The sequence below is a fragment of the Echeneis naucrates genome, chromosome 14 (assembly GCF_900963305.1).
Source record: "Echeneis naucrates chromosome 14, fEcheNa1.1, whole genome shotgun sequence".
In the NCBI taxonomy this organism is placed as follows: Eukaryota; Metazoa; Chordata; class Actinopteri; order Carangiformes; family Echeneidae; genus Echeneis; species Echeneis naucrates.
This window is the reverse complement of record NC_042524.1, coordinates 6,913,427-6,941,265: the sequence shown is the minus strand read 5'-3', so window position 1 is coordinate 6,941,265 and position 27,839 is coordinate 6,913,427. Positions and strand designations below refer to the sequence as shown.

Here is a 27,839-nt window from a genome sequence, read left to right as displayed (position 1 = left end):
AAAATAAAAACATGTAAAAATTATGAAGGAAATTGATAGAAATTGGAACAGTATCTATGTATTTTCATCAAAGGTCAAACACTACTTTCCCAAAATGGGAAGACATTAAAGTGAATAAGAAGCAGATACAAGGGAATTAAATATATATTACAAATATACATTTGCTACACTTTATATTGTATGACAAATGATATTTAAATACATGCATTTGCAACAGAAAATGTTACAGTGTAAACTGATATAATCGTTCTATCTATGCATATATGTGAAAGTTCTTTTCAGCGTTTCAGCTGAAGTATATGGACACGGCACGCTTGTATAGTAGTGGCAATGGGTTGTAAAAATATATTATTATTTTTGGTGCTGATCAGTAGTCTCAGGGGATCCAAAGGTGTAAAGAGCAAACATTATTTCAAGGCTGACATCTGCATATCACCATTTTTGAAAAAGCTTGAATAAACAAAAAGTCAGACAAGGTCAAATATGACGCAGAGGTGATAGATGCGGCAAGAGGAAGAGTCGGGAAAAAAAAACGCTTCACCAAAAGCACCTCAGGAGATAAATGGACAGAGAGCAGGGCGGCTGAACACCTGGAAAATGCACTCCATTGGCCAAAGACCAGCATTTGTTGGCAGTAGGAATAGCGTAGCTTATGTCCAAATCTCCAAAGCCACAGCACAAATATGCATAGCCTGAGATACAGGATGTGTAATATGGACCACTGAGCAACAAAAAAACAGCGTGATGCAAAGTTGATGTGGCCTTTCATCCATTTTTCCTACAGTAAAACTGCTGAAGAAAACAAAATAATGATTGGTCATGGATAATGGATGGCCATAGCATTATTAATTCCAAACAGAGTGAGGTCTTATTTTTGGTCGTGTTGTTTACCACATAGCCAACAAAGCAAATGGTGCTACAGGAATCTATTTCTATTTAGTAGTCTTTTTTTAAGATTTTGGTTGGAGTTGTTTCTTTCCCGTATTATGCAGCATTAATCATTAGAGGTACAGCCAGATTAGTTTGGATTTTATTGGATGAGATAGAAATTAGTGCTCTATTTTGAAACAGCACTTAAATGATAGAAGCAGAGATTAAGACTCATGACTTCAGGAGGTGGTGGAATAATTTCTGTGTATTTTTTCAATATACATTCAAAAAGAAAATTATAATTTCCCCGTGATTCTATTCTGTGAGTTACTTAAAGATAAGTTGAATGTGACCAGACGACGACTGGATTTCACCCCGTCCCAAAAATTCCTCTTTCGCTTTGAAACGGGGTCAAAAGCAGTGACACTCACTGTGGCAATTAACCCGAGAGATGGCAGTTTTCAAGGCCAGATCATTACTCAGGCTCATGAATGCAAACGCATGGCACACTTAAGGATGTCTGTCACAATGCTGTCGATGTGTTGCACTGCATTAGGAATACATACTCTTGATATGCAGGCTTCAAAGAACAGCAACATGTCAGACAGACAATATGTGACAGCAGAGGGAGACACATAAGTGGGCACAGTGGGAGTTTGTCGCTTGCTCGAAGGCAGGGAATGAAGAGGAAAAGGAATCCGACACTCAGGGAGGCAAAAAGGGAACAGGGAGGCAGAAAGGCAGGCAACATATTGGTCCCCACTCATTACGTTGTCACCGCAAGCACCCAATCTGGGACTAGTTGGCAAATATACAGCCTGATCCCACCCTGAATCTGTGTGTGTTTTAGTGTGTCTATGTGTAGGCTAAATGACTTTGGCCAAGTAAAACCAGGCCATGGCAGTATTTCTTTTGGGAAAATAGGCAAAGCTCTGGTCCGAATTCATATTAAATCAAGAATTACACTAATGTAAAAACCACAGAGTTGGGCAGAGCAGTGTATGTTTGTTTCCATACATAAGCATGGGTGATTTCTCCGATGAGATGTGTGCAGGCGTATTGCATCCACAGCACGGTATGTGCCTCTGCTCGCTCATGGGTGCGTGATCAGACCATGTCCAGCAAGGAAGACTGCCATTTGTTCGTGCTTGGCCCACAGAGGACAATCAGCTGCCAAGGACTGGCTCAGCAGAGAGGGGGAAAGAGGCATGAATGCGAGGAGAGCATCGAAGAGGGAGACAAGAGTGGCGAGATATCATTCTTTTATGAGGTATCTTTTAGGTGAAGTGTACTCAGAGGACCAGGACACCAAAATTGGAAAAAAATGTCCCAATGATGAAAAGATTCCACCAGAAATAAAAAAAAAAACAAAAAACAAAACAGACAGCTACATCTAGAAAAAGGTGAAGAGGAAAGGAAGAAGGAGAGAGGAAAGGACAAAGTTAAGGAAATGGATGAAGGACACAAGGATAAACATAGATACACACAAACACACAAACGCTGTCACAGACTTTGATCACTTAGTCATTCAGACCTTTGGAAAGAGCCAGGAGAATCTGGTTGCCTAATAATGACTAAAATACACACACGCACACGCACACGCACGCACGCACGCATGCACGCACACACACACACACACAAACACACGCACACACGCAGAAAATCAGCTGAATTACTTTTCGTACACCCAGGACTGAGACTGGGACCCTGTCTGCCCACCAACCACACCCTCTCTGTTTGCCCTGCTTTTGAAGGCAGACACACACACACACACACACACGCGCGCAAAGGATCAAATACCAGCACTGAATCCACCTCACGTGCAGCGGCTCCATCCACATTGCTACTGCAGTGTCCCACCACAGGAATAATCCCATTATAGAGATCATTTATAGCTCGTATTGATCACCCTATAGCTGTAGCTCTGTTTTAGGCACACACACACCCACAGAAAAACAAAGGCATTTAATTACATACACATATTTGATAATATATGCAGTAGTTCATACACATGCACACTGTATGACAAATACACCCAGAAGTACATGCCCAGACATTTAGCACACACATTCTCATAATGTTAGAGCTCAGCCTATTGATTTCTGCTGGGAATGGAAATCACTCCTCTACATTACACCCCTCTTTCTGCTCTCTCCTTTCAGTTCTTTTTGTCTGCACTCAGACATGTCATTAGCCTGTTCAAACTAAATGGGTAAGATAAGACGAATGGATGAGGGATGAGGGAGATCACTGATGACGATTGGGGAAATATGCAAAACACTGCCCTGCACTGCAAAACTCAAGAGTATGGTGAATTAATGTGCACCTATAAAGGCTACAAGCTGTTGGAATTACTGTAGGTCTCGTGTTGCATAGAAATTCTGGCGTCCCTCCTGGAGCCAAAACATGACAGGCTGCACCGGAAAAAAAAAAAAAAAAGTCAAATGAAGATTGAGGACAAAGGAACCTCCTGTATTTATGGGGGTATTGCAGGATTTCATTGTGGTGATATGTGTAACATTTCCATAATTTCCATATATCTCCTGCCTGCCAGAGATGAGAGAGCCTTGGCTGAGGACCAACTGTGCCATGTAAATGATGGCTGGTGGCCTGTTTACTGTAGTGTGGGATGGATGCAGCAGAGAGAGAGAGAGAAGAGCGAGACAGCGGAAAAAAGGGGGAAAGAGAGAGAAAGGAGCGAGAAGGAAAGGGGAAGACGGGGAGATGCAGAGCTGATGTTGCTGCCATGGAAACCGGCATCAACTTGGAGAGAAACAGAACAGAACTGCTGGGGGGAAAGACCCAGTACGGGTGCACACGCACAAAACTCATCAAGCAATCACATATTCATTCATGTTTAATTGACATAGCCCTATTTTTGGAAGTCAAGTCTTGGATGAACAAGAGAATTTTGCCGGACTTAACCTGCACTAGATCAGTGCATTCTGACTGATGCCCCACTGGCCATTTATGTTTAATGGATACATCACGTCTCTCCGAGCCCACCTCCTGCCAACTGCTCTTTCATGCACTTCAAATTCAGAAACCCCTACATAAACCATAGAGTGCATTGCCTCAGTTTCATATGCTCGCCTCGCTCACATCAAAATTAACATCTGTACTCAGGAGATTAAGAATTGAATACAATACAAGTTGGGCCGTTGCTGTAGCTGCAGTGAATGCCCTTGAAAAACCTCTAAATGCGTACAGTATGCTATATTGTATGTGTTCTTGCCATCTGAATATGCATTTTACATATCCCCTGCTGAGCCTATGAAGCAGAGTTCCCCTCCCCCCACACTTCACCATGAGTGTAATGAGAATGTGTGCAGTACATGCATGAAACATTTGTCCTATTCTGTAATGTTATCTTTCCTTCAATTCATTTTATAGGCATATAATTAGATGTTTGATTAGCAGAGCCCTCTATTAACTAAGTCTCATATGTCTTCCTTTCATTCATCTTCTACCCCTTGTCTGTTTCAGGGTTGCGGGGCTGCATCCAATCCCAGCTCACACTTGGCGAGGGTGGGGTATACCCTGGTCCATCACAGGGCCAACACACAGAGACAGACAGAGACCAACAACCACTCACACTCAGACCTACAGACAACTTAGAGTCACCATTTAACCCAAATCTGATGTCTTGGGACGGTGGGAGGAAACCGGAGTATCTGGAGAAAACACACATCGGCACAGGGGAGAACATGCAAACTCAGCACAGAGAGGCCCCAGACTGGGAACCGAACCCACAACCTTCTTGTTGTGGGGCAACAGCACTAATGAATACGCTGCCGCTGCCTTCCTTTCCTCTCTTTCTTCCTAATCAAAATGTCACTGAGAAAAAGATGAGTATTTCTATTCAGTGTTCATGCGCGATATCTAAACTGCTCTGGATGACATCCTCAAACTCCTTTTTTTTGTTGACTCACAATCAAAAGCAAAAAGAAAAATATAATAATTTTAATGAATGAAAAACAGAGACATTTGCTAATTTGCTGATAAGATAGTAGACTTTTATCTGAATTGTTGATACATTTTCAGTAATCTTTTCAGAATAATGGTCTCATATACCAGCTTCTGTTTTGATTTTGAGATTCCAGGTGCAGATCTTCCACGAAGGTGAATGTCATAAAAACACGTCCATGTCCAGTGTGCTGTATGATCAATCATTTTGAAGCGCTGTAACAGAAAAGGAGATTCACTGCAGGTGCAGTTTGACTATTCATAGCACAACATGCGCCAGATAAATGTGCCAAGAGATGCAAAATGTGCAACAAGGACACACAGTGCGTCTGGAGGGTGAAGACAGTGATGTTTCAGAACAGGCCTGAAATATATGGCTGTTGTGTGGCCTTAAAGATACACATGAGGAAACCAGGCTTGTTGGGATTACTGCAGCCAAGCTACTGGATCTGTAAACCTGTAGACTGCACTGTCGTGATCATTTCAGATCAACGTCAGCATATGTTTAGTCAACAAGACATTTAATTCAAAACCACACATGTGAACGTCATTGGGGGTGCTGGGGGAAACATCAGGGGCTCACCAAAGAGGTAAAGACTCATTTTTAATGCTATTTTGAAATTCAGTGCAGTTGTATTTTTATATTACCAAATCACAACATACACAATCAACAACAGATGACAGTGTGTATCAAATGCGGCTGAAATGCGGCACCATCTAACAGCTGATGAGATATTTCAGTTGGAAGCAAGGTGGCGGACTCATGGCTGCCATTTTTTGAGAGTCATGCCACCAGAACAGCTGAAAAACGAGGCACTTTCTCAGGGTACAATCTGTGAGCACACAGAATCATGTCAAAAAACATGCTTTGTACATCATCAGAAAATTGCAGTTGTAATTTTGCCAGCTTGACAGCAGGATGGCCGTGTTGACTTTTACTTATCTTGCTTTGTGCGATGTCAACAGATCTTAAAACAGCAAAGCTAAGCCTGGACTGCCAACAGGAACTAAGTGACAACTAGTGTTGGGAAGTTCGGCTCTTTTTACTGACTCAGGTCTTTTAATCTCGTTCAGTAAAATGAACAAATATTTTTCTTTTTTTTTCCTTATTCTACCTGGTCACTGAAGACCCAGGGGCAAATTAAACATCCATCCCATAGCTACATAGCAAACGTTAACTTTGGTGCTAATTTCAGATAGCTCTCAATCAATCAATCAATCAAACAGACTTTATTTATATAGCACTTTTCCTACAAATGAGTGCAACACAAAGTGCTTCACACAATAAAAGCAATAACACACACACACACATAAAGCAAAGACTTTGTAAACTGAGGAAACACTATCGCAAGTAATAACAGCATTGGTCATGTTACTGCAGTAACCACGTGAATAATGAACAAAAGACCCAAAGACCCGTAGTTATGAGTCGTGAACAAATCACTCATTTCTACACTGAGCCTGCCCAGCCAGCGGCTGTGAGACAAGTGAATGAGAGACTCAGGACCCGAAGAACTGTACTTTTGAGTCGGGAATTAATCAGCTGTTCCTACACAGATAATATGTGGCAGAAAGACCCATTTGTGAACGAACCTGAGAACAGACCAGGGAAGAAAGAACGAATCACCCACTGAGACGACTTGTCACTCCTGAGTCGTGCAAAAGATGAGTTCAAAATGAATGAATTGTTCACGAACGACACATCACTAGTGACAACAACGACCGCCCATGCCTTTGTTGTCAGTGTCACACCTTTAGTTGGTTTTTAGGGAGTCAGCCAGCAAGAGTACATGTGGTTTCACAAGTGGGAGTCATTGTATTACTTAATGCAATTCTTGGATTCCTGGCAATGTCTCTGGTCAGTAATGTGTTGGTCCTACCTACACAGACAGATGTAGCCATCATCGTCAATGCAATAATAAAAGTAATCATCTGTCAGCCAAATATGTACTTTGAGGAAAGTACTGTAATTTCTAGATAGGAGTCTACACACCTAAATGCAATACTGAGTCCATTAAAGTATTTACACACATACAGAGAGTTTTAAAGTAGTGGCCATCATATCTATTGTATGTGAACCTTTTAACTCCACTTAAGATGAGAGAATAGGAAAAAAATAAACTAGTTTCTCAGATTTATGCATCTCGTAATAGTGGAGGTACAAGCTTTCACCAGTCAGTGATTATATGTAATCTGAAACTTCCAGTATAACTTCCAGCCGGATGTTGTGCTAATGCACAGATCGTACAGTTTACCGCAAAAGCTATTACATTTCCAATATCAGTCTTTACTCTTTTGGAAATGTATATTTTTTCAGTATATGGGAAATGTCAACTTTACAGTAGAGGGCATCGAATGCAACGTTGATTGCAGTATTTTTGGTGTGACCTATTTTTTTTTACCTATAATTTTTCTGAATGTCTCTGCAAATATATTTATTTCTCCCCCCACCTTTCGTTGCTATACTCCCCTCTTGCACCAATCCATCTCCCTTTTGAATATATGCAGAATATGTTTGCAATTTGCAAGGACTGTGAAGGGGATAATAAATGGAAGAGATGCTCCAGTTAACAAAGAAATGGCTTGAACCTAAGTAGAAAAGATCAGTTGGAGAAGGGCAAAGCTGGGAAAAGAAGTAATAGGTATTGGAGAGGAGAGGAGAGGAAAAAATTAGGCAGGGGGAAGCAGGGGGAGGTCAACAGAAGGAGAGGCAGATGCCCATGCCTTGGATGCCTGTGTGCGAATAATTATCCTGATGAGATTCACAAAGAGCAGCAGCAAAATTTCAGTGTTGTGGGGTATAAGTCATGAAAAAGGGAGACACAAAGGGTGCTTAAGTTTTCGGAGATATGCAGTTGTACAGTAGCGCAGCTATACAGTGTGTGTGTTCGGCACGCCACTAGCGACTGCTTCTCCCTTCTCTCGCATTTTTTTTTTTTTTTTACCTCCTCATCATACATGGCGTGAGAAAGTGGAACCACCCTCTCATATTTTAAAGATGCATGAGGCAGCAGCCACAGAGAGTCTGGGGGCTGTGTAAGAGAACAAGGAAGTGTTGCCGAGCAGCGTTAGTCACTGTGTAAAATACGTATTGCTCCCTATAAACTGTTTCAGTTTGTCTGCAGGGAAAAGATATTGACCAGTGGAAATCAGAGCACAAAGGGTATAACTGGTTATTCTGCTCTGACCCTCCTCCTAGATTAGATTTAGATGCCTGGACAGAATATGTCGGTGCTGTCTTCCTGCTAGCTGATATTAGGTCCACTGTGCGTAGCCTGATATCAGTCGCCACCTCTCTTTCTCAGATCCTCCCTGGCACAGTTGGATGGCAAAACATAAAAAGCAAACAAACAAACAAAAAAAAAAAAAAAACCTAGAATCATCACCAGTCTCTTTCTTTGTGCTCTGGTGAAAGAGCTTCATCTTGCTGTCTCTACAATCCACTGCCTTAACTGAGATTAAAAGACAACACAGGTGTTGCAACCACCTGTCCAGCTCACAGTTTCACACACTGACACACACACGGATAATCCATGTTTGGTAATGTTCTTCTGAAATACAAACAAAAACTCGCACATGTTTATTGGCACTAAATTAAACAGTTGTTACCTGTTATAAGTGATGAAATATTTTGGCTTTTTTTTTTTAGCTCAAGATGTTTCCTCTAACAACAACCATCTTGACATGCTCACCTCCACCAAAGCATCAGTACAGCAATTGATGCTGTCATCCATTGACAGTGAGAGACCTACAGAAAACATATAGGATTAACTACATTTGCCATTCTGGAATGTCTTGTAGTCACAGGTTTTAGTGACATTTAAACTCCCCAAGCTCCCCTGCCCGGGCCTGACTGCAGCTCAAAGATGTGACATTTCCTCCTCATATCTCAATAATTACTTCTTCAGTTTCACCAAGCTCAAGCAGATGAACAGGGCATTAGGCCTGATCCAGACTTTTCAATAAAGAAGTAAGAGCAGATGTGCTTGCTATTATTTTTTATTTTATTTTATTTTTTACGTTTTTAGAGGGACATTGAGTAATCGACTGCTCTTATTTTGAAATACTAAGTAAAATGAGTTGAGGGCTGAAACTAAGATCAGTACTTTAGGGAGCCTCCAAAGAATGTATGTTCCTTAATGAGAAATACATCTTTTTCACTTTTTCTTAACTAATGAGATTATTATCTTTAAGATACTGATCTTAGGATAGTGCGGTGGTGTAGTGATTAGCATTCTCGCCTCACAGCAAGATGTTTCTGGTTTCAAACAAGCATGTTTTCTCTCAGCCTGCGTGAGTTCCCACTGAGTACTCTGGCTTCCTCCCATAGTCCAGAAACATGCACATTAGGTAAATTGGTGACTCTAAATTGCCTGTAAGTGTGTATGTTGTTTGTCTGGGATCGGATACGATTGGCCCCAGACCCTGCAATTATATCATACACCTTGATCATGTGGCATTTGAGTTTGAGGGAGGTTAAGTATCAGTTTGGGTTAGAAGACTCTTTGCTCTGACAACAGCTTTGCATAATTTTTAGCTCCACAAACAAAAACAATGCAAACTCTTGTCAGATAGTCTTCATAATAATCTGGATCTGTGTTTAGTCATGAGGGCCATAAAGCTAATGATGAATGTGAGAGCATACAGTAATTTCATGGCCATCCATCCAACAGTTGTGAAATAATAATAATAATAATAATAATTCAATGAAACTTAGTTGAAATCAGGTCAGCAGGATAGATTGCTTGGTAACTAGGAATGTAGGACAAACAATAGTTTTTACTGACCCATCCACTCAAGTGCATTTCCAGTGTTAGAAATTTGATAAATGGATTTCTTTTAAATCCTTGAGTGTCATGAACCGAAAATCAATTTTTCTATATTTTGTAATGTTTTCTGGCCAAGTTATCCTACGTATTGATACAATGCTACGGTCACATTTCATCACTGCATATTACTTTTTGACTTGTAAAATAGCTCATATTGACATGCTGTTTTGCATCAGCCACCATGTTGCTTCTTGTTGTCTACTGCTTGACATTAAAACTCCATGTAATGTTTCATTTATAATATGATACAGTACAGCTGTTACAGAGATCAAATCAAAAAAAAGATGATAAAAATTAGGATAAAAACTATATTTTTGGTTTGGAACATTTTGGGGAAACAGTGCTGTATCCAAAACATCTCTCCTCTTCCTCCTCTGGCTGATGTCGCTGATTTGTAGGTCATGTGTGAGCATTAGAAGTAAACTGAGAGAGTGGGTGAGTAAAGGACTTTTACCCTCTAGTGGTGAGCCTGGGGAAAAGCCTGTCAAATTTCATTTTGGAAAAAAATATGAATGCCCAATTATCCCTGCTCAGTTGTGCATGGAGGCAGTGACCCAGTTGGAAATCAGTTTCACATTCCCAAATTTCATATTTTATTCACTAGCAAGTCTGTGATAGTTAAGTGTAAGTAGGAGGGATATGCTGAGAACGTTCAAGTTTTCCTTTTTTTTTTTTTTTTTTGTGAGGGCACTATCACCCAGACTGATGTCACTCTTGCACCAAATAGCTCCCAGCAGAATAAAATGAGCAGAGTGAATCAGATGCAGTTGCTCACGTTGAGTTACACAGATGTTAGTGAGCTGGAAACGTTTAACTTTCTCTGTAAAGCAATACTTTACAGCAGTCTCAAAGTTTTCTATCACCAACCTCAATCACATTTTTCAAAATTTGTGACATCAGCATGCAGATACATTATAATTAAACGGAAAAAAGAAAATACTTAATACTCTTTAGTATACTCACTTGTTACATTTACTTGAGTATTTCTACAGAATTCACGTTAAAGTGTTAATGATCCTCAGTATTTTTCCTGTGTACGAGTTAATTTGAAATATAAACTACATATTTTGCTGGCAAACAACATATGCAAATGCTTCTAATATTACTAAATGATCCTGTATTTCTGTATGAACATACTGCAGCATTAAATAATGAACATACTGTGGCTACACATGGTGGAGATCAACAAGAAAAAAAGGCTGAGGAAAAAAACCTAATTGGTTGAAATTCAAGTTTTCATTTCCAGTGTTAATTAACATAAATTAATACATCACAGTGTTGTTCCCAAAAGTGCATAGTGGTGGTGTTGGTTTTTTTTTTTCTTTTTCGCACATAGACAACACAACCAAGCACACACACACCGTCACACTTTACTCACATGCACACAACAACATATGTTTAGAAAAATTGTCAACGGGCTAAGTATTTCACGGTTTTGTTTGTCCGTATTCCAACACAAAAGCTGTGACAATGTATTTGGGGAACAGCGTCCCTGAGCAGGATGAAAAAGATATTGAACTGAGCTCTGTGGTTTTCTGTAAGCCACCACTGTTTCATTTCCATTAAAAATAAACAGGGAAATCGGTCAGCCTGTGAGCAAGTATGTGGGTGTGAAAGCAAACAAAAAAAAGAAAAGAAAGAAAGATAGACATAGTTAGGGAGAGAAGGGGGAATATAAAGAGACAAAGAGAAGGGAGTCAGGGAGGGGAGAGGAGGTATTTAAAATTAAGATTACACATGGGATAGTTTCCGTTGTGCCTCAGCGGGCTCTCTTGAGATGGGAGCGACTTAACATTTCACAGTCTCATGTGAAGCATGGACACACTAAGACATGCACACTCATCTTCTCAATAACACAGTCTCATTTGGCTCAGGAAGGAAGGACCTGAAGGCTTTCTTGTGAGGTGAGGGGAAGTGAAATAGAGTTCAGCCCTGGGTTTCACAATGACCAGGGGAATATTTATCTGCTCCAAAGACATGTGTGTCTGAGAGAGAGAGTGGTTTAATTTCAACAGCTGCATGCTCATATCATCGTGGGAGTTTTCCATTATTTGCTTTTGGTGTATATGCATGCATGTGTGCAGCACTATAGATTTAAAATTCATAGAAATCATCAAAGCACTCTGTAGTATTTGTTTATTTACTGCATCTATACATAAAACATGACAGATCTGCCCTTTCATCTCCACACATTTCACAAATTCAATCTAAATTCAGTCAAAATGGCGACATAGACATAACCAGGCAAACAGAAATGTGAAACTATGATATGCATTAAATCTTACACATACGTCCATCCTTTGACAACTTATTGTAATGATAATATATGTAGAACTTGTCGTATGACACCATTAAAGCAGCCGAGGGTTTGTAAAGCTCACAGCACAGAATCATATGGTCAAAGTGTGACAACACACATGATCAGGTCATAATGTGATCTATTGTCTTAGCACCATCTAAAGCCCCTGAGGATTCATTTAAGGAATCTGAATCCAAGTTCACAAATGCTTTGGAAACTTCAATTATTATTATTTATTTTAATTATTTTATTTACAGAAGGCCTTTTGGCTGCAGTGTTTTTATATACATCTGGCATTGTAAAGCTCACAGCACAGAATCATATGGTCAAAGTGTGACAACACACATGATCAGGTCATAATGTGATCTATTGTCTTAGCACCATCTAAAGCCCCTGAGGATTCATTTAAGGAATCTGAATCCAAGTTCACAAATGCTTTGGAAACTTCAATTATTATTATTTATTTTAATTATTTTATTTACAGAAGGCCTTTTGGCTGCAGTGTTTTTATATACATCTGGCATTGTAAAGCTCACAGCACAGAATCATATGGTCAAAGTGTGACAACACACATGATCAGGTCATAATGTGATCTATTGTCTTAGCACCATCTAAAGCCCCTGAGGATTCATTTAAGGAATCTGAATCCAAGTTCACAAATGCTTTGGAAACTTCAATTATTATTATTTATTTTAATTATTTTATTTACAGAAGGCCTTTTGGCTGCAGTGTTTTTATATACATCTGGCATTAGTGCACATTTAGGTGAAGTCTGAAGTGAAATATTAACCTTTAGGTTTCTTTTTTTTTTTTTATATCAGAATTAAAGAAATAAATGTCAGCACATGTTTATGATGTTTATGATGTCTTGTGTTTGTGTTTGTGTTTGTGTCCGGGCTCAGACTGGAAACAGCCGCCTACCTTCCTCCGTCGTCAGTGTCGGTGAGCACACGAAGACAGCAGGTACAAACTCAGAGCCATATGTGAAGTTTGTCCATGAAGGAGGTAAACTTTTTCCCTCTTCAGCCAAAGTCGGCCCGAAACATCAAACTGTGTTTATTTATCATAAGAAAGACGGACCGGGAGAAGGAGACAGCTTTTTTTTAACGGACGCTAACGTTAGCGAAATAACGTCACGTCAGCGCTAGCATTAGCATTAGCATTAGCATTAGCATTAGCAAACCTTACTATTTTTTAAAAACTAACAAAAAAACTAAGGTCCTGCTAACTTCACTGTGTTGTTTCACATATCTGTCTTAAAAAAGCTGAAACTTTCGATTTGGTTTTCCACATTTAAATTGTTGTCAACATGAGCTAATCCATTTTAAGGTAAAGTAGTTGGGTCAGAGTTTTCAGGTAAGTTTTGTTTTTCTCTATTAATAATTTGACCTTTAGGTTAAAATTAAAGTAGTTAAATAGTTGAAAATGTGTGTTGAGATTATTGCTTAATCTGTAGTCCAATAATTCAGATGAGCTCACAGGTAAAATAAATGGTCATTAAATATAGACTTTAAAGAAGTTTGGTAGTAAGAGACTTCATTAGTATAATTACAAGAAAGAAAAGGAGACACAAATCTAAGTGACTAATGATAATTTTTTTTTAGGTCAAACTCCATACATCTGTGCTGCCTTAATGAATGTGAAACTCGTGTGTACGTGTATGTGCGTAGAAAACCCTCATGCAAACTTGATTTCGTTTTTTTTCTGCAGGTTGCAGAAAGTCATGGAGGATCACCAAACATTTGAATACAGCTCAACAAGATCTGCTGCTGATTTTCAGTCCCTGGGAGACTTGGAGCAAAACTTGAACCGTCCCTGTCCTTGTGTTCACGGGACAGATAATGCACCAGTTTACAAGTATGGATCTGGATTCAGGTAATGAAACAAGATAGTACTTCTACTGGAACAGCCACCTTTTTATGTGCTCTTCGTAATCTTCTGGTCTCATAATTGACAAAAATGTGTTCAGAGCTAGAGCATATCATCTGTGGGGACATCTTGACAAAGAGGGATTTGGCTTTACTTGCAACATAGCTGGTTTTTACTGAGGTTTCAGAGTTGGCAGGTGAGGAACCTGCTGGTGAGTGTGTCCAGTCCAAAATAAGTGCACACGCTGTCAGTTATGGGCTCTCATCAATGAGTGCACCCAGGGGTGCAACAGATCACAAAACTCACTGTTCGGATTGCATCATGGTATTTGAGGCACGTTCAGATAATTTTTCAGATCAGCAAAAACGGAGGGGGGAGAAAAAAAGGTTCACAAGACACATGCTTTTTTTATTTTGTACTGTACAATTCTTCAGGATACTTTAAATATGGACAGTTAACCAAAAATAAAAAAAAAAACGAAGTAAAACAAAACCCTGAAAGAATCAAAAAGAACTTTTGTGTTAAATATTAAAAATACTAAAATAAAAAATACTTGAAACATACAAAAACAAATTCAAGAAGAGGCATTATTCCTTGTCAGTTAATAAGAACAGTCCTTCTCTTCTTAAAAGAGAAAAGTTAAACAAAAGACAGCAAGGCAGACCTGAATTTACAACTTTAAATTCTTTTTCAAAAGGATGAGGATGTCTGCATTGTCTCAGGAGAGCATTAACACTCTGATGGATTAAGTTATATTTTTAGCCCGGTCTGATCCTGCAGGAAAGGGCTGCATGAATGCAATGGTGATGAGATGTTGCTGTGTTGCCCTTCTTTCTGTTGTCAGTGACACATTTGGGTGTTGTCGCTTCATGTGGGTGGTCATGCTCGATGGATTACCATGCTCGCATGATTTTCTTACGCCACAGTGCCGACGCCGTGACAGTTTTGTCCACTGACCTTCTATCGTCACTGTAGTTGACAGGGAAGCCAGAGTGTTCCCATACAGCTGAATTAAATGACGCTGCGTGCCCCTTCAGCTCTTCCGTTCCTCTGCTTGACATCCCATCACACTGCACTTGTAAATTTGACATGACCTGCTCACATGAACATACAACTGGCTTTTATTCTTACCCCACCAATCATCACGTTTCAGAATAAAACAGCCAATCGGTGGAATACATGTGTTCCAAATCATCGGGGGTGGGTGGGCTGGCTGAAGCTGTATGAGTATCCCTCGTTGCCTTTGAATCTTCTTTTTCCCTACTTGCCATCTAACTACATAATTCCACAAGTGGGCTACGGTGGGATTATACTTAAACACTGCTACTGCTGCCAGCTGTCAGCCACTTCTCATTTATTTATATGCACAGTGCCTTAATTTATATTGTATATTTAATCTTGTGTTTTAGCTGTGTATGTTGTGTTTTGTCTTAATCTGCTGTGCTCTGCTAACTCTAGAACTTGAATTTCCCAGAGGGAATTCCCTTGAGGGATTAATAAAGCTACTATCTGTCTATCTATCTGAAACTGTAAGCCGCCTCTCCTGCTTGGCACTTTTAAGCCAACAATATTTTGCATACACCTTGGAAGCATGTTTGAAATATTTTCAGGGATGTCACTGATGGTGATGGAGGGCGTTTTGGAATAATCGCAACTATTTTTTATTTTAAACACTATTAATTCCTTGACTACTGTTGTTGTGTTTGCTTTGGATACTTAAATGTTCATTTTCATTTATACAAATATTGTGAATGATCAGCAATTTTTGTTTTCCTGTGATCACTATTCTTGTCGTCCTCTAAGGGAAGATGTGCATGCTTCTGGAGACCAAGCAAGAGAGGCTTTATTCTCTGAAGGAGGTGACATTGACAAAGTTTCCACCTCCGAAGTCAAAGAAAAGCTCATATTGGGAGATAAGGTAAATAAACAGAATTAGCTAATATCAAAATCTATCCAAAGCTAACCTGAGGGGTTAAAAACCATTTGTATCCACCCACCCTCTCATTTAAGCTGTGACTAATGTACAAACATTTCCCACATTTATCACCTATGGTGTCCGAACCGTTTGTGCTGGGACTGTCTTGACAACATGCTTTCCTCAGGTAAGACCAGAGAAATATATTCAAGGTTGATGATAAGAGAATACCTTATTCCCAGATTTTACCAGGATATTTTTTTGTTTTCTGAATTTTAAGGATGAAGACTTAGATGATGAAGCAATCATCTCATTCCCTGATATGTTACCAGCAGAAAACCTAGTCCTCGATGAAAAGCTCTACCTGGACCAGATGAGGGACCTTGAGAGTCAAGGCAGGGATACAAAAACTGAAGGTGCAGTATAAATTGTGTTAAGAGTAAGTATATTAATTCTAGTCTGGACATGCTCTCTCAGTCGGACAGTTGCTTCACTCACTATGAACTATAGCCACTATGGTGCTATTTAAAAAAAAAAAAAAGTTCTGCATTTAGTCTTCCCAAGTTTTTGTATTCTGTTCAGCTTTTTCCTTCTCGACAGTATACAAGTTCAGTTCTCTTGTAGCTACCATGGCTAGCCTATCTCTTCCTTCTCAAAACCAAAGTAGAAATCTTTGCACTGACTTCTGTCACCTGGACTGTTTTCCCAGTCATCCTGAGGTCCTTGTAATCATTCACTGTGTTCTGTCCTGCTCTTGAAGGCAGGACTGATAATCAGGTCCCAAGTTGATGCCAAAATTCTGAAAAAAGTTAGTACAGATAGAAGTAGATAGTAGAGCAAGGACTAAAGGCAGTCTAACATCAAGCTCAAAGAGAGGAAGAAGACAAGCAAAAAACCACACACACAGTTTGAATTTATTAATAACTATTTTTTTGACCCAAGATAACAAAGCCTTATTGGTTTAGTTGTTCTCTTTCTTCCAGTTTGGCAAACGGATTGGCATACAAATCACATGGCAGCCGTATGCAGTGAGAAGTTTGACAACCTCCTGAAGATGTGTCCTGATCTACATGGCTGCAAGAGCCACATGGCAGCATTTGTCTTAATAAGAGGTAAGCTCTCTCCTATTAGAATTTTTCAGAAATCAGTTTTACACTGTGAAATGAAACCTTTCAGTGTTTCACAGAAAGCATGGGAGATGATTCATCATGATTATTTTTTTATTTTATTGCGGGTCACAAAGGTTTACAAGCATGGAAGGGAAATTTTTATGAAAGCATATATTATTCTACAGTTTTTTGTTTTTTTTTTTTTTTGTTTTTTTTTTCATCTAGTGCTGCAGCCAGATGGTTATGTCTGTCTGTCTGTCCGTCCTTGTTCCATAAAATCTACCTGATTTTGACCTGTGGGGTCTCAGTCAAAAGCTGGTTTGAATGGAGAGCGATGAGGATAGCATATGAATGACCTTTCTCTCTTGCTTTTAGCCATTTGTGTTTTATTCGGGCTCTTTAAACACCTGCTGGCAAACATGCATTATTGTGTCTGCTGTGTCTCAATTTATGATTAATTACCTTTGACATGTTTGGAAATCCCACATCCTGGAAACGGAAAAAGTGGTAGAGGATGGATGGATGTTCGGAAATCCTATCCTTGTTTTCCTGTCTCAAGCAGTTGCTCTTCACTTAAGTTATAATTACACAAAGCATATGACTGAAAAATGCTTTAATGTTCTCCACAGAAGTTTTGGATACAGCGGGCTGTCCCTCTGACCATTACAAGGTAGTGGCATTGGGATCTGGCCATTCAAGCTGCAGCAAGTGGCTTTGCTATAATGGGACAATGGTCCATGACTGCCATGCCATCATCATTGCTAGACGGGCTCTCCTGAGGTACAAACTACCAGTATGGCTTTTTCTTATACAGCAAAGTATCACCATATGCATAGCTATGTTGGAACTAGAGGCTAGAAGATGAAGATCTCCCAGGTAACCTGCTTGTAGTGAGGCCTTGATGCCTTGAGTCTGGTTTCCAGAAAATACAGCTCAGCAACAAGAGCTGCCACCATTTTTGGATTTTTTTTGTTGAAGCGTCTTCTTAGTTCTCTCTGTCATCAACAAAGAGTGCCTTCATCCTCACATGCTTGACTTTCTCTGCAATTATAAAGGGGATTTTCTTTGCAATTAACCTTTCAACACAGAAGATTCCAATTGTCCACCTGGACTTTGCTTATTTTGACCATAAAAGGGCCAGAAAGTGTCCTGTGAGTAAAGGCTTTTACCCATTTTTGCAGAATACTTAGAACCTTCAATATCTGACAGTTTGCTGTATATTGAAAGAGTGTATTAAGTGTTAACAAAGGAGCGGATTGCACAATAGTGCAAGTAGAATTACCGTAATGACCCTACATTGACTGTGAAGCACGGCTTCTCTGCGTTCGGAAATCACTGGAATTTCTCAGATAGAGCAAACATTCACAAACTTGTGGTAATTTGAAATGAATCTATTGCTGGCAGCAAGCTTGGTTTAAAAAGGTTAAAGATGGGTGCTCTACAGTGTATTGGGTCATTTGGTATTTTCTACTTTTTGGTGCACACATACTTCAACTGTTGTTAGACTCAACTACAACTTCAACTTCAACTGTTGTTAGACTTGGCAATCTGGATAAGCTCGCCGAATTTAATAGTGCCTCCAGTGTATTGACAATGCTGGTGTGGTTGTAAATGTGATTTCCCCCCTTGGGTTTTGTTCAGGTTTCTGTACAAGCAGCTTCTGCTGTTCTTGGATGCTGATTCTGATGCTAAGGAAAACAGTATTTTCGAGAGTAGCGCAGACAGCCATCAGCTTCGCCTCAAACCCAAGATAAGCCTGCATCTCTACACCAATCAGTGTCCTGAAGGAGCAGCTAAGAACCCCTTCTTCAAGTACAGCAATCTGTTATTGCCCTGTTTTGACTGCTTAAACATGCATTCAGTGGTCATGGTGAATACACCATGACCACTGGCATTGCCGCTCAGTCTTATATAAACCATTACAACTGTTCTGCCATGAAAGCTAATCACATAATGCTTACAGTGTATATGACCTGTACTGCCTGGGAGTTAATTTAATTATATTTTAGCTGAGATTATAGTCAGTGGTGCTATTGCACCTCTTTTTGTATTCAATTGCATAAATGGAAACAGCAAAAAATACTGTGAAACTTTTTTATACCTTTCCAATAATGTAACCAAAAGCTCAAAACATTGAGCTTCATAAAAACAGATAATAGCAGCTGCAGCTGTTGTCTTGGATTGTATTAATTATAATAATACATTAAAGCAGCATTTTGCTGTGAAATATTGTAAAACATGCATAATGGGTATAAGAGCTAAGAGTTAAATAGCCACTTTTTGAATTTATTCGTATTATGTCTTTGATTTGTATTTGGTGTAATTAAAATGTATGAGTGCAGTAGTTTGAATGTCTGTAGTTAACTTTTGTTTAACTGATATAGTATGTGTGCTTGAAATTCTAACAAGATATTGTATTGTCCTGCTTAGGTGCTTGCCAAACAGTTCTTGGACAACATTAAAGCTGCAGTATCACACCAAGGGCCTGCTGGTCTCTGTAGCCTACCTCGACCCAAATCACTGGGGTGCCAAAGTCTGTTGTATGTCTGGAAGTGACAAGTTATGCCGATGGATGGTCACCGGGGTTCAGGGTGCATTACTGAGCCACTTCATTGAGCCACTCTACATCACCAGCATAGTGTTAGGTAAAGAGCCCTAAAGCAAATGTTTTTAATTTAGGAAGTTATTGGTTTCTATGTGAGAGTTCAGTTTGTGCTCAATTGTATTTAAATATGCCTTTAATTCCAGTTGGAGGGCACGATAAAGTTGGCTTAAAGGGCTGTTTTCTTGACACAGTAAACCATTCTCTATTTCCTAATGCTTTCATAATGGAGAATGTAAATAATTACTGGCTGTTATTGTCACTTACATGAATTTTCAAATGCTTACTTATGTCTTTGTAAATTCCTGAGAGATTGAAGAGATAATTGTTTGATTTAGGACAGCTCTTCAATGAGGATATGTCTAACATGATCAACAACCGACTGGGCGACGGATGGGAGCACTTTCTGCCGTCACCCTACAAGAAACACAACATCTTGCTTCTGCATGGGGATTTCACTGGGTCTGCTGTGACCTCCCAACACCATGACAACCTGAGCATCAACTGGTGCTTTGGTGACAAGGATATAGAAGTTCTGGATGGTAGCAAAGGCCTCATCATCGATGGGTAAGGTTTGGCTGCATTGTACAAAAACTGCTGCGCACTCTTTTCTAGGACACTGCATGGCATTTAACTTTCAAAAGTCAAAGCAGTAAATTATCCCCTTATCATAGATATAGGTTCAGATTGATCTCTCACACGCCTCCTGAACTGACTGTACCTTACCTCATTCACATTCTTGTAGTCAATTCAAGGGATGGAGCAAAATAGCTGGCAGTGTCTGATACAATTTATTTGTTTGACAGCCTCAGCGAAGCCTGGGGCTCCTGCCATCTCTTGGCTTTGTAGCTGTAGACAACTGCTAATGTCCAGTAGCTGCGAGTATGACACAGGCATAGCTCTCACTGGAGGCTGCCTTGTCCTTGAGCAGAGATTATAGCCAAAAATAGATTTTAGATCTGTTTGGCACTCGCATTGTTTCGAATTTCAGCTTATGTCCTGCAGCCTGAACTGTTCATTTTGAGCAACACCATAGGATTAAGTGTCAGTTTGAGGTCTGTAAAAACAGAAGTGTGGCGGGGGAAGAAAGGTGGACCAAAAAAAAAACAAACAAAAGAAAAAAAAAAAACCCTGCTGAAACTCTCACAAAGTGTGAATGTAGATGTTCCTTGAGCCACATGAGAAATTTTAATTAAATGATGTAGAAGCAGAATGCCAATTATCCCTACTGTCTTCATCTCTGAAGCAATTAATAGTCTCCTAAAACCTTTGACTTGCACCCACATCCCATGAATTCTGCAAAGAAGAGTTCTTTGAATGTTAAATGTGTTCAGTCTGGAAAAAAAATAAAATAAATAAATTGTGGGATAGTGAATGTCACAGTCTCTAGGTGGTGTAGTGAACCGTAGTAACTGACCCTCACATAATTTGATACCAGACTCCCTGTACAGGCTTCTGCTAATGTGAACATCTTTTAATGCTGACACACTCAACATGACCCCCAAATTTTGTCTTTACTTAAACACAGGAGGTCTCATCACTGGTCCATTCTACCAAAAACTTAGTGTTAGTGATGATGTCTTTGGACTTTCCTTTCTCTCACTCGGTGAGACTACATGTAACATATTGGTTGTACATGAATTTGTAGTAAGACTTACCTGTCATTCATGCACGCCCACCTTGACTACAGATATGCAGCAGTCCGCCTTGTCTAATCATTGCCAGGCCATCAGGGCTGTTACTTTTTCAGAGGTTCCAGATTCAAGCCCTTAAATGGTTCAAACTAGGCTTGGATTAATATGCATTATCATGGTATGTTTCTAATATTTACAATATCTTACAATACATGTGTAATATAATATACATAGAGTAATCAACAGTTGTGATGCATTTATTCTTCATAGTTCTCCTTCTGTGAGTGGGCCTGGCTTCTCCAGCAGACTTTGCAAGAGAGCTCTCTACAGTTATTTCCGCCAAGTTGCACAGCTGGGTGGGCATAGCTATCTACTGGACCTTCCCACCTACCATAGTGTCAAGGTGTGTATCAGCTGTATATGATCCCATTTATGTAATCCTATCATGTGTGGTAATAGTGCATGCTACAATACTTTTAGACAGTATATTGAAAGATGGTATTAATGGTTTGCTGTTTAATAGGTGGAAGCAGTGGCCTACCAGTCAGTGAAAGATGTGGTCAAGCAGCAGTTTTTGAACATCCAAGCAGGTCTGTGGAGTTCAAAAAAGCTGGTGGATTGCTTCAGCGCTTAAACAAAGACTGGCTATTTGCAAGTTTGTCTGAGTTCCTCTTCAGTTTGGAGCTGTTGCTGCTGTTGTGTGTGCTAATTATCTTCTACAGTGATTTTGGTTTAGGATTATGCATAACATTTTTCTTGTTTTCAATACGTGTAGGTGTTTGAGAAAAATAAACTCTGCTGTTATGCACCACAGTAAAGTAGTCAGTTTGAATGAGTTGTGGGTGGAAACACTGCTTAAAGGCCAAAGCTCAAAGGGAACACTTTCCTTTCACTGTCAAGTAGAATTGAACATTATCACCCCATGGCTCTGTCACCAAAAGCTTCTACTGATTAACAGGCAAGTTGAATTAAAAACTAATGAAGGAAATTGTTTTGTTCTACATTTTAGTATCTAATACTTAATTTCTCTTTTGCTTTAAACCTTTTGAGATTTCAATCACATGTACTGTTTTCATTTGTACACAGAAAGCCCATTGTGTTGAAGGTCGGGAGGTCAAATTGGCAGCTGAAGAATCAATGATGTGGTACAAAGTTCAAAGTGTCAACTTCTCATTAGTTTTTCTTTAGTTAATATTTTCTGAATTGTGGCCAATTTACAGAATATTTTACTCAATAGAGAAATTTTCTTCTTATTGCTTGATGAACTGTGTATTGGTTCATTGTGAACTTCCATCTACTATCTATACTGCTTTTTCATGCAGAGCCGCAGGAGGTGTAGATCTAATCCCAGCTGACGTTGGGTGAGAGTGGGTACACCCTGGACAGGTCCCAATCTATCACAGGGCTGACGTGCAGAGACAAAGCACCATTCACTGTCATGTCAATGGGCAATTTAGAGTCACCAATTAAACTAGACCTGCATGTCTTTGGCCTGGGAGTACTGGGAGTATGTTACCCACTTCGACCCCAGTAATAAGCATAAAGAAGAATTGTGATTAGATTTTTTTTTTTTTGAGGGGGGCAAGAATTTATCGAATAAGTGTTGTACTTAGTCGCAATATATCGACCAGATTGTATCTAATAAAGTGAACAGTGATTGTATACTGACTAAACCCTTTGATGCTGTTAAAATTGTTTCTGTGGAAATAACACATTGATTTAGACAAATGACAACCATTACACTTTTTATAAAGAGGACATCACAAGAAAGACACACATTAACTGGTTATAATTTCACCAGCGATTTTAAAATAATTACTTGTCTTTGCTTTAGTAGTAGGTAAGTAGGTAAGTAAGAAATACAGTGAGACTTGTCATCTTGAATTTAAAATGTTATTTTTTCATAAAAACTGTGGGTACCGTGGTTCAATGTCACCATGGCTCCACTCACCAGTTGCTTGGCAACCAACTCCTCCTTGGAACTGATGCAACCACTCATGTCTTTATAATTACAAGCTCTTTTACAATATTTAGTAAAAACAAAGAAACAACTGTCTTTTGAAATTATCTAATGAAGCTAGAGCACAATGGTTCCTTTTACTTGAATCCATCTGTAACCTGCAGGTATAATGAATATCTTTGTTGGCGCTGTTGTTTTTAGGCTTTTCTTGACATTTTTCCAATTTGTATTCCTGTATATAAATGCAAACATAAATGGCTGCTTTAACTTTGCTATTCTTGATCAACAAATGCGATTCCCTCTGCCAGGGTCCTGGTTTAGTCCCCCCAGTGAAGGTAGACCCCCTGCATCTGAGGGGCTTCTCTGGGCTCGAGGGAGAGCCAGAGATGTCACAAAAAGACCTGCAAGGCAAGTAGACCATGTCGAGTTGAAAAACTAATATTTAGTAATTTTTTCATATTCTTAGAATCACAAGTTAAACTTCAATTTAGTTGTTTGTCAAGGAAACCTGTAAGAAATAAGTTATCTTGCAGTTGTGTGTCATTTAAAACAGCTCATCAATGCATCCAGTTACATTCACTGTGGTAAAGCAGCTGAGTGACTGTGAAGTCTGACTAAATCGGTGGTCTAAACAACATGAATGATACCTCGGTGAATGATGAAACGGCAACCTTAAATGCCTTAAAATGGATGAGGATTGAGGAATTTATTACAAACTCAGTGCCAGCTGATGATAGACCAGTGAACAATAAATATCTCAGTAAAAAGATCTTGAACTCATTCAAGATTATAATTGAAGCCGCAACCTTCATCTGCTACTTCACCAAAATCATTTTATGACTGCTTTTATTTTTATGTTAAGTGTTATCATTAAACCTTTAGTTCACCTTTTATCGTCTAATGTGAGTTTGGTGGGGATATAAACGTGATAATGACAATGCTGCATATCCTCACCGAGATTTTGTCTCTTGCAGGAGGTATCTCTCTGGCTGGAATTGGAGGAAGCCGATGTACTTTCCGTGGAGCTGGATTTGATAGAGTGAACCGATGGCACTGATGCTCTTGTAGGGTTTAATCTGGGTTTGGCCAAAACTCCTGCTGAGGCTGAGTTGCTCCACTCTGTACGACAACACAAGACACAGAACTTAAGCCGTTCCCTCACTTGAAATACAGCACTAAATAATTGGTGATAAAAGCATTATTTGAGTATTTACTGGAAAAGGTTCAATGAAATTAATTGACTTTATTGATAAAGGGCCATCAAAAATGTTTGTGGCTGTTGTACCAGAGTACTCCTCAAGTCGAAAACGTCCAAGGCAAAGGTGAATCCTCCACTGTTTCCTGACATTCTCCTTCATTAGACAGTGGAAGAGGAAGATGAAAAGACCTGGAATATACAGAATTGTGAGTACTTGAGCCACAGCGGACCAGATCAGGTCATGGTGTTTCCTGTATAGATACTATTGATTAGTCCTGGAATAATTTGAGATGTAAAAAGTTTGTTGCATCACTCTCAACTTAAGCAGAAAGCAATAAGACAGACCAGTCGAGGTCTACATCCACACTACATCATAATTTTAAAATAGCTTTTTTTTTTTGACCCAAACATTTCAAATGTTCCCCACTTTATGGGGTTATGCAGTAAAAACTTGATTCGTAACAGAAGCGGTGCTTGTGTGATAAGCCGGGTCAGGTTTCTTTCCAGTTGGCTCGCTCTTCTTAGCTTGGTGTAATACAAATTGCTGTAAATAAAAATATATTGAGGTGTAAAATAAATATAGCAACTTCTGATCAACCCATGTCAATTTCAGGCCAAAAATACAACTTTTGTAAAAACCATGTCCAGTTTAAGTTCCGCCCCTTTCGAGTACAACTACAGATGCGCATATGAATACAGATAGTGGTGTACTTGCTCATCCCTAGTTACTATACTTTAACTAACCATTTTAAGCAGCTAGGTTATCACAAATTTCTCTTAACTGTTATTTGAGAAAGTGAGTACTTAAGAGATTTGATTTCATTTGATTTAAGGCATCCTAACATAAAGCTTGGTTTGTGACAGTTTCATTCACAAAATCATCACAGAAAACGATTTTATACCAGAGAGCTTCAAATCCTATTATTCAAATGAACGTAGCACCAGCCAGGTGCCATAGCTCGTCACAGAGTATGAACTGCGTGGCCAAATTATTCAATGAAATAAATGAAGAAGGGCAGTTCAAACGTTCAGATCCATTTGAATTATTGTGTTATACTTGTTAAGTGAAACAATTTGGCAGGTAGACTGTCCATGAATGAGAGGACTGGTCAGGACCACTTGTGAAAACTGGTGGATGCCATAAATCAGCTGTGCACCAATATTATACCAACTTCAGTAATTGATTTTATTTATTTATTTTTATTGATGATTAGAACTTCCTAAAGATGTGTCACTGTGAACACTGTTTAATTTGTGTCTCCCTTACTCTTCAGTTTGATTTGTTGCACCTGCCATGGTGAGACAAATTACAGCCAACCTGAGCACAAACCTAATCAGCCAGAAGTCGTGAAACACCCTGGAGGTATGCTGGACCTTAGGAACAAATGTATTTTAGGTCTGCTATCTCTGCTAAAATTTGGAGACATGTATAATGCAGCATTCAATAATTGTCTCGTGTATAAAAATGAAACTTAGACCTTGCAGGGAGTTGAGTCCAGAGAATAGGTACAGCATAACCACTCTGGACAGCCCAAAGGTGAAGAAGCCAACAGTCCATGTTAATCCAAGCAGCAGAGTGAGACTGGCGACACTCTTCAGGTCTCGCATCAATCCACTGTGGCTTCCAGCTGGGCTATTGATTCGCATGTTGCGAATTTGGATCAGAACCACCACAAAAATCTATAAAAGAAATTGAAAAGAAGAATTGGAGAATCAAAACAAATCAAAACAAAGAGATTTAGTTAGTATCAAAGAGTCCTAAGAAATATGATGGATTTTTTGCTTTGCATTTTTGTCAATAAGTGCTACTTCATAAGTTCTTCAGATATTCCTTCTGTTCTTTCTACTACAATTAGAAATTCAGAGAACGGCTAGGGCAGTGTTTTAACAGTTTAAACTTATGAATGACATAAAGTTTTTACCCCCGTGTTGAAAAGAAAGATCAGCATGGCATAGCCAATCACCGACACGTAAAATGTCACATTGTCCTGCAGCCAACAGCTGAAGAAGGAAGCATTGAAAATGAAACTGAATCAGTGAAAAAGACAAAAAGTAGTGAAACTGTTAAGCACAAACTTGATGATATATCATGTCATGTTAAATGACTCTCAGTTGGGCACTGTTGAGACCAAACTGAAAACATGAGGTGAGCTAAAAGGTGAAATCTGATTTCTGGATGAACATCATATGTATGTTTTTTTTAAAATATATTAATACAGTTTAAATGTTGGGCATGTTTAAGACTTTTAATGCTTAATCTTCATATTGGACAAATATTGGCTTCCAAACTAGTTTGAATGTTACAAAGTCATCTGGAAAAAGCCCCACACAATTGGTTTGTGTGATAGCAACAAACTTGCATTAAATTTCTCTAAACCTCTAGTCTCAGCTCTGACTGGGTTTTTAAAAATGTATTCAAAGATAATGATGCTGAAGGCAAAAGGAAGCCAGAACTCACAAGTCGTTAGAGTTGTCCAGTGACTCAAACCCAGGCTGGCTATCTGCGTAGAGGTTACTGCCGTAGGCCTCTCTGTTCACGATGAGCACTGTAATGCAGACCATTAGAGGGAGCCCTGGAGAAAGAGTGTAACACTTTTACAGCATATGTCTGATCGTAATTTCCTCAGCCACCACCACTCTCCCATTAGACGTGTTATACTCACCCCAACCCAAAGCGCAGAATTTAAGGATGTATGAGGGCACATAGACGTTAAAGACTTTGACAAGGGCAAAGTACATGTTAACAGCCTCTAATCCCATCCAGGTGAATGAGGCCAGGAGGAAGTAGTGCAACACGGATGCCACAGTGACACAAAGAGGATAAAGACCCCAGGAGGACAACCAGGAGTTGACCAGGAACATGAGGTTCAAACCCAGCAAGGCCAAAGAGAGGTTGATGAGGATCTGAGAGGGGTAGTCTCGACGAAGCTTACTGACACAAGGGGAAAATGAAAGGTAAAACAGAAAATAAAATGCAAACTGTGTAAATGAGAGAAAGTTATGTTTTGGCCATAGCAGCATGTACTTGTTACGTGTCATGTTTATGACTTGCTAAAAGTGCAACAAACGTAGCCTCTTTGTGGCTGTGCCAGAGAGACATGAACTTGGCATTAAAACTATGAAACATCAGTCATTTAAGTCCAGTAGAAGGGGGACTTTCTGTTGATGCTGGTGATATGTTAGTTTGTCTGAATTTAATTTCTTAACTGAGTTTTGTAAATATCAATCCAGCAGCTAGATAGCATAATGTTGTTGTCATAATTTCAATATAATTATAATTATATGCTTGATATACTCAAACATTGAAATGATTTACATTTATAGATTTACATTAAGAAAGGAATTATATGTCAGACATGTCATAGTGTAATTTTTTCCAGTGCAAGCTGAGTTAAAGCTGAAAGAATATGAAACAAAATATGGCACAACAAACTAAATGATGAATTTCATTATTGTCTGTGCACTGAAAACAATGGCTACTGACCCAGTAGCCATTATTGTCTTCATTATCTTCAATAAAGTTAAATATTTATTAAAAAAAAAAAAAAAAAAAACTAAATTATAGCAGAAAGATAAAATGTACTTTGT

At 39.2% G+C, this 27,839-nt stretch overlaps 1 protein-coding gene across 1 annotated transcript; it reads left to right on the top strand.

The window, feature by feature from the left end:
* Positions 1–1,984: 1,984 nt before the first annotated feature.
* Positions 1,985–21,727, top strand: adad2 (adenosine deaminase domain containing 2). The gene is made up of 11 exons (XM_029519774.1): positions 1,985–2,140; positions 12,867–12,969; positions 15,637–15,692; positions 16,029–16,164; positions 16,732–16,860; positions 17,487–17,637; positions 18,499–18,669; positions 19,267–19,502; positions 19,798–20,026; positions 21,364–21,496; positions 21,617–21,727. Exons 1-11 carry the CDS (start codon positions 1,985–1,987, stop codon positions 21,725–21,727), a joined length of 1,611 nt encoding a protein of 536 aa, XP_029375634.1.
* Positions 21,728–27,839: the final 6,112 nt, after the last annotated feature.

Excerpts from the sequence above, each read along its gene's own strand:
- adad2 (XM_029519774.1), top strand. The coding sequence starts at position 1,985 with ATGTCCAGCAAGGAAGACTGCCATTTGTTCGTGCTTGGCCCACAGAGG. Across the intron at positions 16,165-16,731 it reads CAGGGATACAAAAACTGAAG|TTTGGCAAACGGATTGGCAT; the intron begins GTGCAGTATAAA and ends TCTTTCTTCCAG. Across the intron at positions 17,638-18,498 it reads GCTAGACGGGCTCTCCTGAG|GTTTCTGTACAAGCAGCTTC; the intron begins GTACAAACTACC and ends GGTTTTGTTCAG.